General features: G+C 48.8%; 1 protein-coding gene across 1 annotated transcript; it reads right to left on the reverse strand.

Annotated features, from left to right (window-relative positions):
* Positions 1–3888: 3888 nt before the first annotated feature.
* LOC130036196 (keratin, type I cuticular Ha3-I) lies at positions 3889–7347 on the reverse strand. The gene is made up of 7 exons (XM_056128196.1): positions 6997–7347; positions 6803–6885; positions 6194–6350; positions 5222–5383; positions 5002–5127; positions 4654–4874; positions 3889–4015 (listed from the first exon to the last, which is right to left on the reverse strand). The coding sequence occupies exons 1-7, from the start codon at positions 7342–7344 to the stop codon at positions 3889–3891; spliced, it is 1224 nt and encodes a 407-aa protein (XP_055984171.1). The 5' UTR covers positions 7345–7347.
* Positions 7348–16403: the final 9056 nt, after the last annotated feature.

Raw genomic sequence — 16403 nt, forward strand, 5'->3', positions numbered from 1 at the left:
AAAGCTCATCTCAGGATGAAGCAATATTTACCTAAAGATACTGAAATGTGGAGGCTGTGAAATTTGAATGATAAATTTCCAACCCCTGTTCCTAGAATGAATATTTGACTGTTATTTTTTTTATGGTCAGTGAGGCCTCAGGGAATATAGCCAAAAGGACTGGAATGCACGTCTTGCATACACTAATCCCTGAACTCAATCCCTGGTTTGAATCCCATCAAATTGTATGACCCCGAGCATCACCAAGGGCATCCTGGTGGCCCCCAATACCACTGGGTCTGAACAGCACCAACATCCTTGGGCCAGAGCATTGAACTGCCAGGCCCACACAACTGGATGAAATATCACTGGAAGTGGCCCTTCAGCCCCTTAGGGTCCAAGAAACCTGGACATTGGACATTAGACATTTCTATAAATATGGGCAGAAGTACAAATGGGCAAAAGTACATGTAGAGATACTCAGCATTACTAAATAAAAAAACTACAGCAAAACACAGTAAGATATCACTTCATACCCATTAAGATGATTTTGCACCCAGAAATTAATTAAATAATCAGAAAAAATGTTAGGGATCAGGTGGAAAAATTAAGGCACACTTGCATATTGTCGCTGGACATGTTAAATGGAAAATAGTATAACAGTTCCTCTAAAACCTAAACAGAATTTCAAATCAATTCAATTTCCAGGTCTATACATAAAAGAACTGAAAGCAGTGACTTAAATAGATCTAAATACATGAACACTCATGACGACTTTGTTCACAATCATCAAATGAAGTAAAGACCCAAAAATTCTCATTGGTGGGAGGCCATGAGTGAAATCAGGGGAAGAGTGCTTATCTTCCATGTGTGATGTCCTGGGTTTGGAACTGCCAGAAAAATCAACCAAAATTTCTATCTATAGATTAATAAACAGACAATACATGCTATATGCACACAATAGAACATTAGTCTTCTGAAGGAATATAATTCTGACACAGACAAACCTGAAAACATTATAGCAAGTGAAAAAAAAAAACAGAAGAAGGATCGCAAGTGTGTGTCCACCAAAGGGAGGTGCCTGAACAGTCAGATATATGCAGATCCCAAAGAGTTGGAATATAAGGATTTGGGGAGTTTCAGAGTTTGAGGGATTGAAACGCTATGGAGTTAAACATTAGTGATGGTTGCCTAATTCCCCCAGAATCATAAACCAGAAATGATTTAAATGGTTAGTTTTACGTGATCTATGCTTATATGGATGCAAAATTGTGCTTGCATTTGTGTTTGTGTGTGTGTTTATATATATATAATAGACATGTGTACATTTGAGGAGACAGATCCATATGCTGAAAGTTGAAAGCATTGGCAGGACTGTGTATTTCTTTCTATTCCAAAGGTGATTTTGTTCTGTGAGCTTTGCATTTTCCTGGAGAAGCCCCTGACCACCAGTGTTCTTGACTCATAGTTTTCTTCTTCCATCTTCAAATCCTACAGGGCTGTTTCCTCCTACCACATCATTCTGAGCTATGTCCACAGTGGAGCTTCCACCCTCCCTTCTCTGCCTCCTTTTTCCACTTCTGAGAACTTTTGTGGTTACCTGGGATCCCCTAAGGATAATCCAGGATAACTCCCCATTTTATTTTTTTTCTGTTTTTATTTTTTTTTATAGTTAGACATCATGAGGTACAGTTGCAGACTTACACATTTTTGTGCTTGGGTTTCAATTATACAATGATCAAATACCCATCTCTCTACCAGTGCCCATTTCCTACCACCACAAACTCCCCATTTTAAATCAGTTAGTTAGCAACTTCTGTGAATACCTAACATAGTCCCAGGCTTGACAAATTAGAACATAAAAACCTTTGGGGTGGAAGGGAACAACATTCTCCCAAGGGAGCTATTAGAAACATGTTTGTGTCATGGCGAAATAATCAATGTTGGCAGGATATAGAATAAAGAATCCAGCACAGTGAGGGAGTCTCTGCACTGATCTTGACCTTGGATGTGGAGGGTATCACAGGCTGGTATTGCATTCGTGGTCTGAGACTTCTCAGAAGTCAAGGAGCCAAGTAGGTGAATCTGATTCCCTCCTGAACTTGACCTTGAAGCATAAGAACTAAGTAGGATGATTTGGTAGAGAGAATAGTTGGTCTATTAAAAATGTACATAACTAAAACAATAGTATAGTGGGTAAAGTGCTTTCCTTTCCCATGGCCAGCCTAGGTTTGATCCCCAGCACCACATATGGTCTCCCAAGCACTGCTTAGGAGTGATTCCTGAGCACAGAGCCAGGAATAAGCCCTGAGAACAGCCAGGTAGGGTACAAGAACCATATTTATATAACACCCCATATCTCAAGATCACCAAAAATTGGGGTGGGGGTGTCTAACATCTTCCCCTGAAAACCTGGTGTGATGGGGAGAGGTAGAAGATGAGGCGCAGAAGGATCTCTCATCACTTCTTACGAAAATTGTCTCTTAGGAGCCCAAGAACATAGCAGGGCAGCTTTTGCCTGGCCTAGATTCAATCTCCAGGACCATATAAGGTCCCTACAATCCCCTGAGCACTGCTAGGAATGATTCCTGAGTATAAATCCAGGAGGAAGCCCTGGCTTTTTTGTCCTTCCTTCCTTCCTTCCTTCCTTCCTTCCTTCCTTCCTTCCTTTTTTCTTTCTCTTTTCCTTTATTTTTCTCTCTCTTTCTCTCTTTCTTTCTTTCTTTCTTTCTATGGAGGGGGGGCAAGTGTGACCCATAAAACAAACAAAAGGTCATGGCACTCTGGGGTTGTAACAAGCCAAAGCCATGCATCACATCCTTTATTAAAAAGAGGAGTCCATTCTTGATGACAGGGTTGTACCCTCCTCAGTGCTTTCCCCTTTCTGCCCCTGAGATTGGCCGGCAGAGCCAGCCATATATTCCAGGTGCTGGGGCCCATCCTGTAATAGCATTCCTTGGGCACTAGCTTTATGCAGCTATCAAGCTGGCTTGTGAATTGTGTCTCTCTTCTCCCCTCCAATCAGGGTTTTACATAATTCTATCTAAGTAATGTTTGATTTGAACATAGAACACAAAAATATCCAGTGAAGAGGGAAAGAGGCTCTAATCCCGTGGGCTGAGGAGGGAAATAGAGCTGCTGGAGCTCAGCTCATGGTGACCCATCAACACAGGGAACAGAGGACATGGTAGGCATTGCAGATAAATCAGGAGCTCCTTCCACCAAGTGGACCTGAACAGAACAAGAACCAGGGGAACAGAACATTGGCTCAAGCCATTGGCCTGGACAGGACCATGCAAGATTTTCTTTTCAGCACCCAGCCTATTCAGACTTGAATCCAGCCGTATCTAGGATGCCCAGGTCGAGAGAAACATCCAGGAATGGTCAGAGTGCTCAGATGCTAGCAAGGCTGCAGTTGGTCCTCTCTTCTGTCATCCTACCTCACCCTCAGGGCCTAGGCACCAGGCCAGCTCTCTGCCCTCCAGGCATGGAAGGGCTCCTGGAGGAATGGGCTGGACCATGCTGTGGCCTGACTTTCAAGTGGCTTTTTACAGCGTGTTTTTTACAGTGATGGGCGTAGTAAGACAAATGAATAGCAATGAGAAAGGCATCTGCCTTGCCAGGGAAACCACATTTATTAGGAGGTTAAAGGAGAGGGCCCCTGGCCCTGGGGAGCATTCCATGGCAAGTTCAGAAGGACCAGCCCTGGTGAAGTACATACGGGGAGTGGGAGTGTTCAGGGAGAATGAGTGGGGACAGGGAATGCTCTGGAGTCAGGGGGGGAGTTTCTTGACTGCCCCGGCCATGCGAACTGGATTTTCAGGCACTTTGGAGGGAGGGAAACGGGTCCCTGTAAAGGCTCTGGATCTCTGGGCCCTGCCTCCTTGCTCCTCCAACCTTCCCTGGGGTCTAGCGCATGCAGGGGTTACAGGGGCCACAGCGAGGCCGGGGCACACAGGGCGTGCAGGCAGTTGGGACGCAGGGCCCGATGGACTTGCTGCAGGCGTTGGTGGTGGCACAGGGGTTACAGGGAAGCCTGGAGAAAGAAAGGAGGCAAAGGGAATGGAGAGAAGGTTGGAGTTAACATATAACAGAGACACTCCCAAGAAATAAGCCTATTGAAACTTGATCTGATCTAAAACAAACAAGAAAGTTCCCAAGATCACCAAACTCACTATCCCAGTGACGGGGTGGGGGTGGGGGTGGGGGTGGGGGAGGGTTGTCCAGAAATGCTAAAACTCAAACTCAGCTTCAACTCCCAACACTACCCATCCTAGCAGGTGACTTGGGGCAAGTCTCTTCATTTTTCTGCAGCCCTGTTATTCCCCAGCAGAACAGGGCCTGATGCCGCCAGCCTGGGGGTAACTGCAAGGCTTGGTAAAAGTGTGGTAATGCATCACCTACACAACCCAAGGTTAGAAACACCAAACAGATCATGGCTCTCATATCCACACTATCCCTGGGGAAAGCAAAGAACTGGCCGTACAACTTCAGCTTGAACATCTAACAGTGGTGGCGGTCTTGGTAATGATTGATGCCAGTTTCTGGGATCTGCTGGAGCATGTCTGGTGCAGAAGCATAATCTCCCCTCCGAAACTTGCAGTCATCCCTGTCTCCCGAGGGGGAGGTAGGCGCTACACACAGCTTCCCCAAACACCTGCTGCAGACACTCACTTGCAATCTTCACTCTCCAGCAGGCCTCGGTACGTGTCGATCTCACACTCCAGCCGGGCCCGCACGTCCAGCAGCACCTGATACTCCTGGTTCTGCCGCTCCAGGTCACTGCGGATCTCAGCCAGCTGTGACTCCACATTGGTGATCATGCACTGCACCTGGCCCAGCTGCGAGCTGTAGCGGGCCTCTGTCTCAGTCAGCGTGTTCTCCAGGGAGTCCCTCTATGGTGGGGAAGACAGGGAGGCTCTCTCAGCTACCCGGAAAAAACCCCGTGGACCCTTTAAAGGGCCCACCAATAACTCCTATCCCAGACCTCGTTTCTCCCCAGGAGGACTCAGCCACACCCACCAGGTTGTGCTGGGCCTGCAGCTCAATCTCCAGAGCATTGACGGTGCGTCTCAGCTCGATGATCTCTGCCTGACACGTCTGCAGCTGCTCTGAGCTAGACACCACCTGTTTGTTCAACTCCTCAGTCTGCAAGAGCAAAGGGAAGAAGACCGGGTCAGACCCCATCTTCAGAGTCCCCAGGGGCATCTAATCCTGCATGTCCCCAAGCTGAGGTGCCCACCTGGGTAGTGAACCACTCCTCTACGTCCCTACGGTTGGTCTCCACCAGGGCCTCATACTGGCAGCGGGTCTCGTTGAGCACGCGGTTCAGGTCCACAGTGGGGGCAGCGTCCACCTCAACATTGAGGCGGTCTCCGATCTGGCAGCGCAGCGTGTTGACTTCCTGTAGAAGCAGAAACACCACACGTAACCCTCATAATGCAGAGGGAATGGAGACAACTCTCCTTGCTGAAGCTCTGGTAGTCAGTGTTCTCAACAAAGAAACTTTCAGGGATGCTGGGGTAACCATTTAAGTCAAGTTCTCTGTGCTCCTTGTGACCTGTGCTCCTGTGCACTGAGACTGTGCCTTGGCATTTGCCTTCAGAAAAGGCCCCCAAGAATTTTCCTAACCACCACTGAAAGATGGCATATACGCCCATCTTTTTCAGTTGGCATATGAGCCACAGATGACCTCATGACCCAAGAAAGTGGACCCACAGTTTCAGTTGATGAATCCACAAGCAAGAAAATCACCTGCATGAGGGCCATGTCCTTAACACCACCCACCCACGTACCCCTCACCAGCCCCCTCAGGAGATAGAGAGAGATTCCATCACTCTACATAAGGTCTTTGAGACTCAGATTCACTAGGTGGGTTTGGGGGCCTTTGACTTCAGGGGTGACTTCATGGCATGAGTTCAGCCTACACTGAGGTCAGTTGCAGCACCCAGAAACCAATGCCAAGCTCATGGCTGCACTCTGGAGCTGCCACCTGGGCCTCTGCAGTGTGGGGAGAATGCACACAGTCTGTGTGGAAATGGGGGTGGATTCCAGCCCTCTATTTTTTTTTTTCTTGCTTTATGGAGTTTGGGTGTTCTTCATGAAAATTCACAAAACTTAATCTCATAATCTCATACTCCTAATCCTGACACTTTTTTTATTATTCCCACCCCAGGTGGGACAAGGGGTCCTCAGCTCTAATTTCGGGGCTCACCTGCTCATGGTTGCTCTTGAGGCACAAAAGCTCCTCCTTCAGGGACTCCACCTGGGCCTCCAGGTCAGACTTGCACAGGGTCAGCTCGTCCAAGATGCGACGCAGGCTGTTCATATCCGATTCTACCAGCTGCCGCAGGCCTAGCTCTGTCTCATACCTGTCAGCCAGCAGGGTCAAAGCAATGACTGGCAAACCTTAGGGACTGAGAGCATAACTACGCCTCACCTTGTCTGTTCGCTTTCTACAATGAGCAAAACATGGAGGCAGAATTTGAATTTTATGATTCATTTTCTTGGTCCTCCCACCCCGCAATTCGTTGCAGAATCCTTTACAGCACTCTCCTTCACCTTTCAACTCCTGCAGACCCAGACTGGGCCTGCAGAGTGGTGCACAGACCAGAAGTAATAACCAAGGTGATATACCAACAGTTTTCAACCTTTCTACACTTGTGGGCTGGCCCCAATCCATGGCAGACCACACTACTTTGGGAACAACAGGGTGAGCTCGTGCAAAAAAATAGCAAGGGAAATTCTTTTTAGTTATTTTTTTAAAACTAGCCATGGAACAGAGCTCAGGTATGGACACTAGTGCCAATCTCACGCAACTCACTTGGTTCGGAAGTCGTCTGCAGCCAACTTGGCATTGTCAATCTGCACCACCAGCCTGGCATTCTCCGATTTGGTGCACAGGATCTAGGGAGTGAGAGGGAATGTGAGAACTCAAATGAGATGGAATCATTTGCTTCTTGAAGGAGACTTCAAGAACTATCTTGAGAGTCCAGAGGGGAAGAGAAGCCCCCTCACCTTCTGCTGCAGTTCCTCGATGGTGCGGAAGTAGGACTGGTAGTTGGGGCACACGTAGGGCTCCTGCTGCTGGCACCGCTCCTGGATGCGACACTCCAGCTCTGCATTCTCCCGCTCCAGCTGCCGCACCTTCTCCAGGTAGCTGGCCAGGCGGTCGTTCAGGAACTGCATGGTCTCCTTCTCGCTGCTGTTGAATGAGCCCTCGCAGAACCAGCCACAGCTGCCGATGTTGGCGGGGATGTTGCAGGCTCCGGGCAGTGTGCAGCCATGGCAGCTGGGGGCCACACAGGGCCGGGAGGAGCAGCTGGAGCGGCAGCTCAGGTTGGGCAGGCAGCAGTTGTAAGGCATGGTGCAAGCAGGAAGCAAGGAGCCCGGCTGAAGACAGAGACCGAGTTCTCCAAGCCACAGAGCTGTGGCTCTCCTGCCTCTTGGGGAACCTTTATACCCACTCTGTGGAGGGTGTGGACCGACTTCGTAATGTCTCTTTTCTTTTTACTTCTTCACTGGGGTTCAAATGCCCTTCTCCTCAGTCTGTTATTTGCCTCCCTCAGAAGAGTTCCATGTCCCATAAAATTCTTTACTTGGGCTTCTTGCTAAGTCAGGACTCCTCTTCAGGCTCTACACCCATGAAACCTGAGTTTTGTGGTAGCCCTTCAAAGAGGCCACAGCTCTCACCCAAATATCAGCCCTTGTTAACTGGGAGTTGGTCCATCCAATGACATTCTTCTGGGTCATGTGATCTGGCAAACCCATAATCAGACTCTCCTGTGGGCCCACCTGGCGTTTCTAGGGAAGGGCTGGCACTGGCTCAAGGAAGAAGTTGAGCTGAGTGGCAACATGGACTTGTTCCATCAGCGTGGACAGAAGGATCCCATGCTGGAAGTGCAGAAGGCTGATCAGCTGCTGTGTGCTGACTGTTTGGCACCACTGAAAAGATTGCAGAGCAGGGACTGGAGAGAAGGTACAGGGGTATGATTTACATGCCACTGAGCCCAGGACAATCCCTGATAACACATGTGTCCTGAGCATTGCCATGAGCAACCCCTGAGCAAGGATTTCTGAGGAGCACTTCAAGTAGGGGCTCTAACCATTGGTTTGAGAACAAGGAAGGTTCAGATGGAAAAGATGGAAAAGAGGGCTTTCACACATGCCCCCCCTTGAACCTGGATGTCACTTGTCTCAATGTTTCTTTGCTTGCTAATTTCCACTCTGGAGAAATCCGTGTTCTCTCTCTCTCTCTCTCTCTCTCTCTCTCTCTCTCTCTCTCTCTCTCTCTCTCTCTTTCTCTCTCTCATTTTTTATTCCTTTTTTTGAATCGCCATGAGACACAGTTACAAAGCTTTCATGTTTGCGTTTTGGTCATACAATGATCAAACACCTATCCCTTCACCAGTGCACATTTTCCACCACCAAAATCCCCAGTAGCCCCCACCCCATACAACCCTTACGCTGCCTGTGTGGCAGACAATTTCTACAATATTCTCTCTCTACTTTCTACATTCAATAGTTCAACACCAGTCCCACCATTATTATTTGGAATTTTCCCGCCCCTACTCAAACCTTCTGAAAAGACAATGTTAGACAATTTGTTTTGTATTGCTTTTTATGAACAGCATATGATGTTGTGTGGCCGCTCTTGGTCCTGGAATTCTAAAATTTTAGTAATTAGGGTCTGGAGAGATCTCTGCAGCGAGCTGTTCTGTTCCAAGATTCGTTTGTGTGTCTCTGGGGTCATGGCCATTGAGGAGCTTAATAAGTAGCCAGAGGCAGTTTGTGGGCATCATCTCAGGGTCCCATCAGGATGGAGGATGAGAAGGACCGGATCCTCTCCTATCCCGTGAGGCCTGGCATTTGCCATTACTGCTCTCATGTACCTGGGCTTTTCTTTGAGCTCTGGAAGACAGCGGCTGCCGGGATTCCTAGGGGACAGGCGGAGGGACAACATCTGTTCCCGTCTGGAGTAGCCCAGTGGAAGTGGCCTATTACGAAGTCCAGAGGCATCTCTGCATCGAGCTGCTGAATTCTAAGATTCATTTGTGTGTCTTCATGTTCTCTCTTGAACACATACTTCTCTTTGTCTCTCCTCACTTCTTTATAATAAGTTGTCATTAAAAACTATCTTGTTTCACAAAAATAAGAGGCCTTTAAAAAACAGACAATGTAACTGTCTATCTCATGGTGATTCAATGAAATATATATTAGCATATACTTAGCATAACATATGATGATACATTCAAATGTTGAAAGAAAAAGACTGTAAACTAAAATTTCTATTTAGCATAGATATATTTAAAAATTAAATTAAGATATTAAAAATATATTAAATTGGAATAAAAGTTAAGAAATATATATATACATATGTATATATATATGCTAAAATGTCCACCTACCTGCATTTGAACCATGGAAGAGTATCTGAAAGCAGGTATGACAGAAAGGAACAAGTGACCTCTCATCAAACTTCTCCACCAAGGCGTCCAGCACAGCAGAACAGTAAAGGAAACTGGGAAAAGCAGGAAACAAGCCACAGAGACCTCCTCCAATGGGAAACCTTGGCTTTTGATCTTAAGATTCCCCATGAATTGACTTTATATTCCATAATATTTCCATGTCATTTCAGGGGACCGAGGAGGTAGTTCACTGGAAGAGAACATGCCTCAGATGTGTGAGGCCCTCTTTCTGATCCTTAACATCACACACACAAAAAAAATAATTCAAAGTTTCCAATTAAATTTTATAACATTTTGTCCACTTCTTACAGCTACATGGACATACCAGCAAGAGGGGCCACAGAGCCCCTCCTGGTATCCCACCTCCACCCAAATGGGGTCCATGTAACCTGTCTCAAAATGAAGATCAAAGATCCTAGGGGGCTGAAGAGACAGTTCAGTGCCTGCTCTGTAGGCAGGAGCCCCAGGTTCCAGTAGCTCCCAACCCCCCTGAGCTGTTCCCCAGGAACAGACCCAAAGCATGGAGCAGGGAGCAGACCCTGAGTACTATCATGTATAGAAAAAAAACATTTTTTAATGGTACTGGTGAGGCTCCATGGTCATATAATTGAATACCAGAACCTCTGCACCAAGAAAGAAAATGCTGAGACAGAGCGTGGTGGGGAAGATTGCAAGATTCTGGGAGTCATTTGGGGTTGATGCGAGAGGTACAAGAAGACACCAGAAGGTCTAAGGAATGGGGTGGCCCTGGTCCTGAATATATAAAAGTGCCTTAATTATAGGCACCACTGGTCTCCCCTGCACCTCAGGGAGCAGCACCCCAGCCTCGCCTGTGGGTTTGGCTGCTGGCCAGAGCCATAGTTTTATTGACAACTCATTGGAGTCCTTCACCCCCCCACCTCGCGCTTTCATGGCAGGACTCAGCCAGAGTCGCCGATCATGGTCCTTCATCTGCCACCTCCAAGGCCATGATCACCGCTTATTATAATGCCATTCAGATGAAAAGTCCCACCTCAGGACAGTAAAACCAAATTTTCTTTGTTTTCCTCCAAAGCAATTAAAGAGGAAAGACTAAGTTGGTCTGGAGGCTGGATCACAAAGGCTGCAGAGGAAGACTCAAGGCTGGCTGTCAGGGAAGTTTCTTTCTTCCTCTACCAGGGCCTGGAGCAAACAGAGGGTCTGCGAGCTGGATGAGGAGCACTTGCTGCTAGGCCTGCTCCCATGTCCCAGCCTTCCAGCAATGAGCTGCTCCTCATCCCCCCACCTTCCTTCCACATGGGAGATTTGCCCAGGAGTATGGGCTTGAAGCCAGCAGACAGCCTTCTCCAAATTCTCCGCTCTGACCTACTAGCATGGCCGCAGGGAAACTGTAGCCCAAGGAGAAGGTCTAAGTGCAGAAAAATGCACAGACTGTGGGGCCTCCAAAAAGTAGACACTGAATTATCCTGCACTACTGGTGACAAGGGAGAAGAGCAGAGAGCTGGAAGCAGAAGAGAGGCATTTGCAAAGAGAGAGAAGAACATGAAGAGATAAGACAAGGAGGAAACCATGTGCATCCTCGGCATTAAGCAGAAACTAGCCAGTCTTCAAATAAGAAAGCCTGGAGGGGGCAAAACAGATGGCTAGGGCAGCCGGAACCCCTGTGTGGATGGTGGTCTTTGGCTAAGTATCCTGGGAGAGTCAACAGAGTTGCTCAGAAGAGATCCACAGCCCCAGGACCCAAGAAAGTGGTGACACTGCTCCCAGCAAACCAAGCCTGAGCCTCTCCACCACCATCTAGCCTGATGCTGGCATGTCTGAGGGTTGCTTGGCTGACTATCCCCCTGACTGTGCTCCGTCCAAGAGTGGAAATTCTGCTCCCCATTCTGCATGACTCTGGAAGTGAAGACAAAGGATCCCCAGAGTCCCAGCTCCAGCCTCCAGTCAGTCAACAACCACCGGGGAGAGGTGCAGCAAAGAAGAGGAACCTGGGAGTCATCAGGACCCATGAAGATTCCTTTCCTCCTGCCTGGCTGGCCACAGATAATGCTGCAGCTGAGAATCAAGGATGGAGACAGCGGACCAGGCACCAGGCAGGTAAGTGCATGCCCACCCCTGCGGCACTCAGGGATTCACCACCGGGCTAGAAACAGGAGGAAACGCTCTGCTGAGGTGAGCAGTGAAGGGCACAGGCAGCAAGGGGCGAGGAACAGGTCTCCCTGGGTCCTGATCTCATTTGTGGATGTGATTCTTTCTGAGAGAAAGCAAATAAGTCAAGGGCCCGTGAAACCCACACTCTGTGGCTGGTTGCCCATCCAAACCCACATTCTACGGCTAGCTCCATTTTACTCATCTCCCCGACTGGGCATGAGAGTAAACTGAAACTGGAGAATCCTAGTTCCAGTAGCAGGTGATCTTGTCATGGGCAATTCAGGGAAGCACAGGTGCCAAAAATAACAAAAATAATGAGAAGGAAAGGAGTTGTTGAAAGATGTGAGGTGCCTATGGGTGATGATTGCCTAGAACTTTGATAGAAAGCTGTGGGGGTGGGCGGACTCACAGAGGGTGGAGGGACTTGAGGGTAGCTGCTGTTTGTCTATCAGATGTCTTGTGGAGCCCCAGGGCTAGAAAATGGGGTGCTAGAGTTGGGGAATGAGCCAAGAAGGTCCTTGTTTTCTCCAAAACCTCTACCCTCCTTGACACACCGACCCCAACATGGGTGATATCACGGGGTGCTTCACCTCCTCATGTCTTCTTTCCCCACCTCCACTTCTGCTCATGTCTTTTCCTGCCCCAAACTCCTGCCAGGCCATGTGTCCCCCACGCATGCTCCTAATCCAGGAGGTGAGAGATGGGACCATTTCAGAACGGTCTTTACCTGAATCTCCCAGGACGTAGATGGGTGACTGCTGGCTTTAGGTGAGTCAGAGGTAGGCAGCAAACCACTGATTTCATCGAAATCTTAATCCTCTGAGAAGCTGCCCTCCCAGGGGGGTTGGTAATTAGTTGTTTGGATATTTGTCTCCTGTTGCTTTGGCGCCCACAGACAGGGATGGGGGCAAAGTTCTGTCTCCAGTCCCTGAGCCCTCTCCCCTCCAGTAAATAAGTTATAAGTAAATAAGAGCAAGTGAAGGAGGCTGCCAGGGGAATGGTGCAGAAAGTCAGGAAGAGTCGGTGCTAAGACAATCGGTGGTGGAGGAACGAGGAAGGACTGAGAATCAAGCAAGGGGACGTGTGGGAGAGCCGACCCCCAGGTACAGGCTCTCACAGATTAATGTGAATGACTGAAACTCGAGTTCTGAAGTTCCAATACCAGGCAGGAGGAAGACAGAAGCCTGGCTGGGGTGAGGAGGGCCTTGGCTGCAGAGGCTGTGAATGTAATTAGGAAGATGGACTTTGCCTAGGTGGGAATCACTAGGATATCCACACCAGGGAGAGTCCCCGAACTCAAATGCATCTGTGTGGTCAAATATCCCCCACCCAGGTCCCTGCCCCAGTCTAGGGGAATGGATCTGAACATGCAGGTCTCACCCCGCATCCCTCCCTAGAAGCACTAGAGGTTGGGGCTGGCTGGAAAGAGAAGAGTTTGGACTAGGGGAGACCCTGGAGGTGAAGGATGTTCTCTGCTTCAGCTTCAGCTGCAGAGTAGGTACTGGGGAAATCTGTTCCCTGCTCTCAGTGCTTAGGGAAGGGGATCCCCAGTGGAATAGCTCACACAGATGGAATTCCCCACTCCCCATTTGTGAACAGTGTAGCAGTGAAGAGGCATCAGGGGCACTGGGGTAATGGGCTTTGTTATGGCACCAGAGAGATTGGCCTTCCTTGGTAGGTTCCAGACATGCAAATTGCTGAAGTCCTCAGGCTAGTTGTTGATGCTGAGAACTTTCACTCCTTCCAATGGCCTTCCAGGCCTGGATTCTCTAACCATCACATAAACACACTCTCCAGTGGAAATGGTGGGTAATTAGGATTCTGTCCCATTGCAGGCACAATCTGAGGCCTGACCTAAGTGGTCATGAATGAGCAGGATTCCCAGAGACAGGCTGCCTGAATCTGCAGCCAAGCTTCACCTCGAGCTGTGTGATGCAGGGCAAGTCGCTTAACCCCTCTGAGACTTGGTTCCTCATCTGCGGTAACACTGGCCTATTTAGACATAGTTTGCCTGGTGGAGAACTTAGTTCAGTGCCTGACTCAGAGTCAAAGCTCCACGACACAAGCTTTAATGACAGCAATGTCTGTGACGAGGATGAGGCTGGCTTAATGGTGGTGATCGTCATAGGGAGATTTCTGTTTCCAGGGGATCCCCAAACCTCTCCCAAGCATAATGACCCAGTCTACCCAGCACCTGTTTCCCAGGAGCCCAAACCACTTCACACATGCATAAACAGATGCGCACACACATGTGCGCGCACGCGCACACACACGCACACACACACACACACAAATATCGTCTCATCAAAGCTAATCTTTTTAATTATAAACGACAGCCAGGGCTTTGGATGTGAACTCCAGAAACACAGGTCAGTCACCCTGGGGGCCCCACTGACTCACTCCGTGTCACCCACAGAATCCTCAACCACTGACTGACTCACCCCTTTGCCTACCCTTGAAAGGGAAGAGCGGCGTTGCCTACTCTGACGTGGCGCAAGAAGAAATGGGTTAATTTGGTTAGACAACTTTGAACTTGTTGGATAAAAGAAGTTATTTAAGTACAAAGGAGGAGGCAAAGGTGTTTGGGTCAGGTGATCTAGACTGTGCTTTTCTACTGGAGTCACTCTGTCACTTGGGGAAGAGCAGAGGAGCCACGAAGGGGAATGGATGGGGGTCAGTCTTGATCCTTCCATAAGGTTCTATGATTAGTCTCCTGATGTCTCCCAGGTCTATCAATCCTATCTGTATCGAGAGGGGTCAGCAGGTGGGAGACTGATGTGATGGTGATTAGTAGCACAGCCTCCAGGTATGGGGACAAAGTTCTCTCCACTGGGGGGTGGTCAGAGATGTAGTCACTCCAGCCAAGGAGGAATTGGACTCAGCCTCCCTCAGCTGAACTGTGTAAACTTGCCAGCAAGTGACTAATTCAGAGGGAATACCAGAACCCTCTCAGAGAGTGGATGTGTTGGCTTTCCTTGAACACCTGTGGCTTCACAAGGAGTCATAGAATTGAGGGGCTAGAAAGCCCTCTATCGCCATTGCATCCAACACCAGGTACACCAGGTACCTGGAGTAGCCCCTCAACATCCTCACTAAGAGGTTGTAAAAGTCCTGCTTGAATGTTCATAGAGATGGCAAGCTCACTACCTGTCATGAAAGCTCTGACATGGCTTACTGCTGATGTGCATTCCCTGCCGTGGCTAATCTGAACACTCAAGAGTCCAGGCTGGGCAGTAATTAGAGGACGTGCCACGGAGGCTGGAATGGGATGGGGCAGGTGGTGGTGGTTGTACAGAGTCTCATGGGTGACTTTGACTTTTCTATACTGATTATTCTGAAGGATGACTTTTAGACTTGAAGACAGTACAGGGGGTTAAGGCATGTGACTTATATGCAGCTTCCAGGGTGACCCCAATAATTCCAGAACCACAAGCCCTGAGCAACATCATGTGGTCTGTCCCCTGCATGAACCACTGACCTAACTGGCCAAGAATCACCTCGAGTGGCCCTTGGATCCCCTAAGCACCTCTTGGGAAACCCAAAACAAGAATGACTTATTGACCATATTTAGAGTTTCAAAAAAATGGAAGGAGAAGGAATCCTCACCCTGAGAGGGTAAGGCCAACCCCTTCTGCCAAGTTTCCAACCAATCAGGAGCTCACTCTCCAAATAAACCCCCAACCCAGTGGTTCTTGAAGGTGTGTGTGCAGGACTGGAACTATAGTACAGTGGGTAGGGCGTTTGTCTTCTGTGCAGCTGGCCAACCTGGGTTCAATTTCTGGCATCTCATTTGGTCCCCCAAGCACCAACAGAAGTAATCCCTGTGTGCAGAGCCAGGAGTAACCCCCGAGTATCTCTGGATATAATACCCCACCACCACCACCACCACCAAATAAAACCCAAGAAAAAGGTATGTGTGCATAAAATCTACTGGAAGTCTCCATAAACCTGATTGCTTGGGATTAGAAAAATAGTATAGGAGATAGGCATTTGCCACCAAGCCTCCCATCTGGCCTATCCCCAGCACTGCATAGGGTCCCCCAGCACCACCAGGGGTCACTCCTAAGCACTGCAGAGTGTAGCCCATAAACCAACCCAAAACAAACCAAAAAAATGGCTGCCTCTGCAGAACTCTCTGGGGTGGGGCTTGAAAATTTGCGTTTCCCACGAGTCCCCGTGATTCCCCAGGTCTGACAGAAGCCCACACTCTGCCCTGCACAGCTGCCCTCCACCTCCGCACATGCCCTTGGTTTCACCTCCCAAGCTCCCCAAGTCTGGGTCTTGGATCTAGTTCAAAGATACCAGAGTTTAAGTCTGAGAATAACAGCCACTCCCTCTTTGCAGGGTTTTTATGGGGTGCTGGGTCATGAAGCCCTGTTTGTGGGCATCTGATGAGTCTCTCAGGGCATGTCTTGTGACCTGAACTCTTCCTTGCACCAAGATCTGATGGATCCTTCCAGATAAAGGGGTGAGACTGCCTCATGTCTGTCCTTTAAAATTTCTATAAATGTGGCCTGCGCTCCCTGGCTTGCATTGAGAGTAGTGTCACTCAGGTGCATTGTTTTGCGGACATTCGTGGAAACCGTGGTCCTCTTTGGCTTTGCCATCTTCCAAAACTAATTCAAGTGAAAGAGCCCCAGCCCCTGCATCTAGGGGCATGGTTGGCTCAATAAGCCCCCCCCCAACTGCGCTCACTTGCACTCTTTGGAGTCCCCCAAACAGCAGGCTGGAGGAACTGAGTCCAGCCATCTCAAAGACCCTAATGCTGCTGACGTGAAATTTATTAACAAAAATAAAAACAAGGTCACCTGCCACATCTCCGAGCGG

Source organism: Sorex fumeus, unplaced genomic scaffold (genome assembly GCF_029834395.1).
Source record: "Sorex fumeus unplaced genomic scaffold, SorFum_2.1 ptg000063l, whole genome shotgun sequence".
Taxonomy (NCBI): domain Eukaryota; kingdom Metazoa; phylum Chordata; class Mammalia; order Eulipotyphla; family Soricidae; genus Sorex; species Sorex fumeus.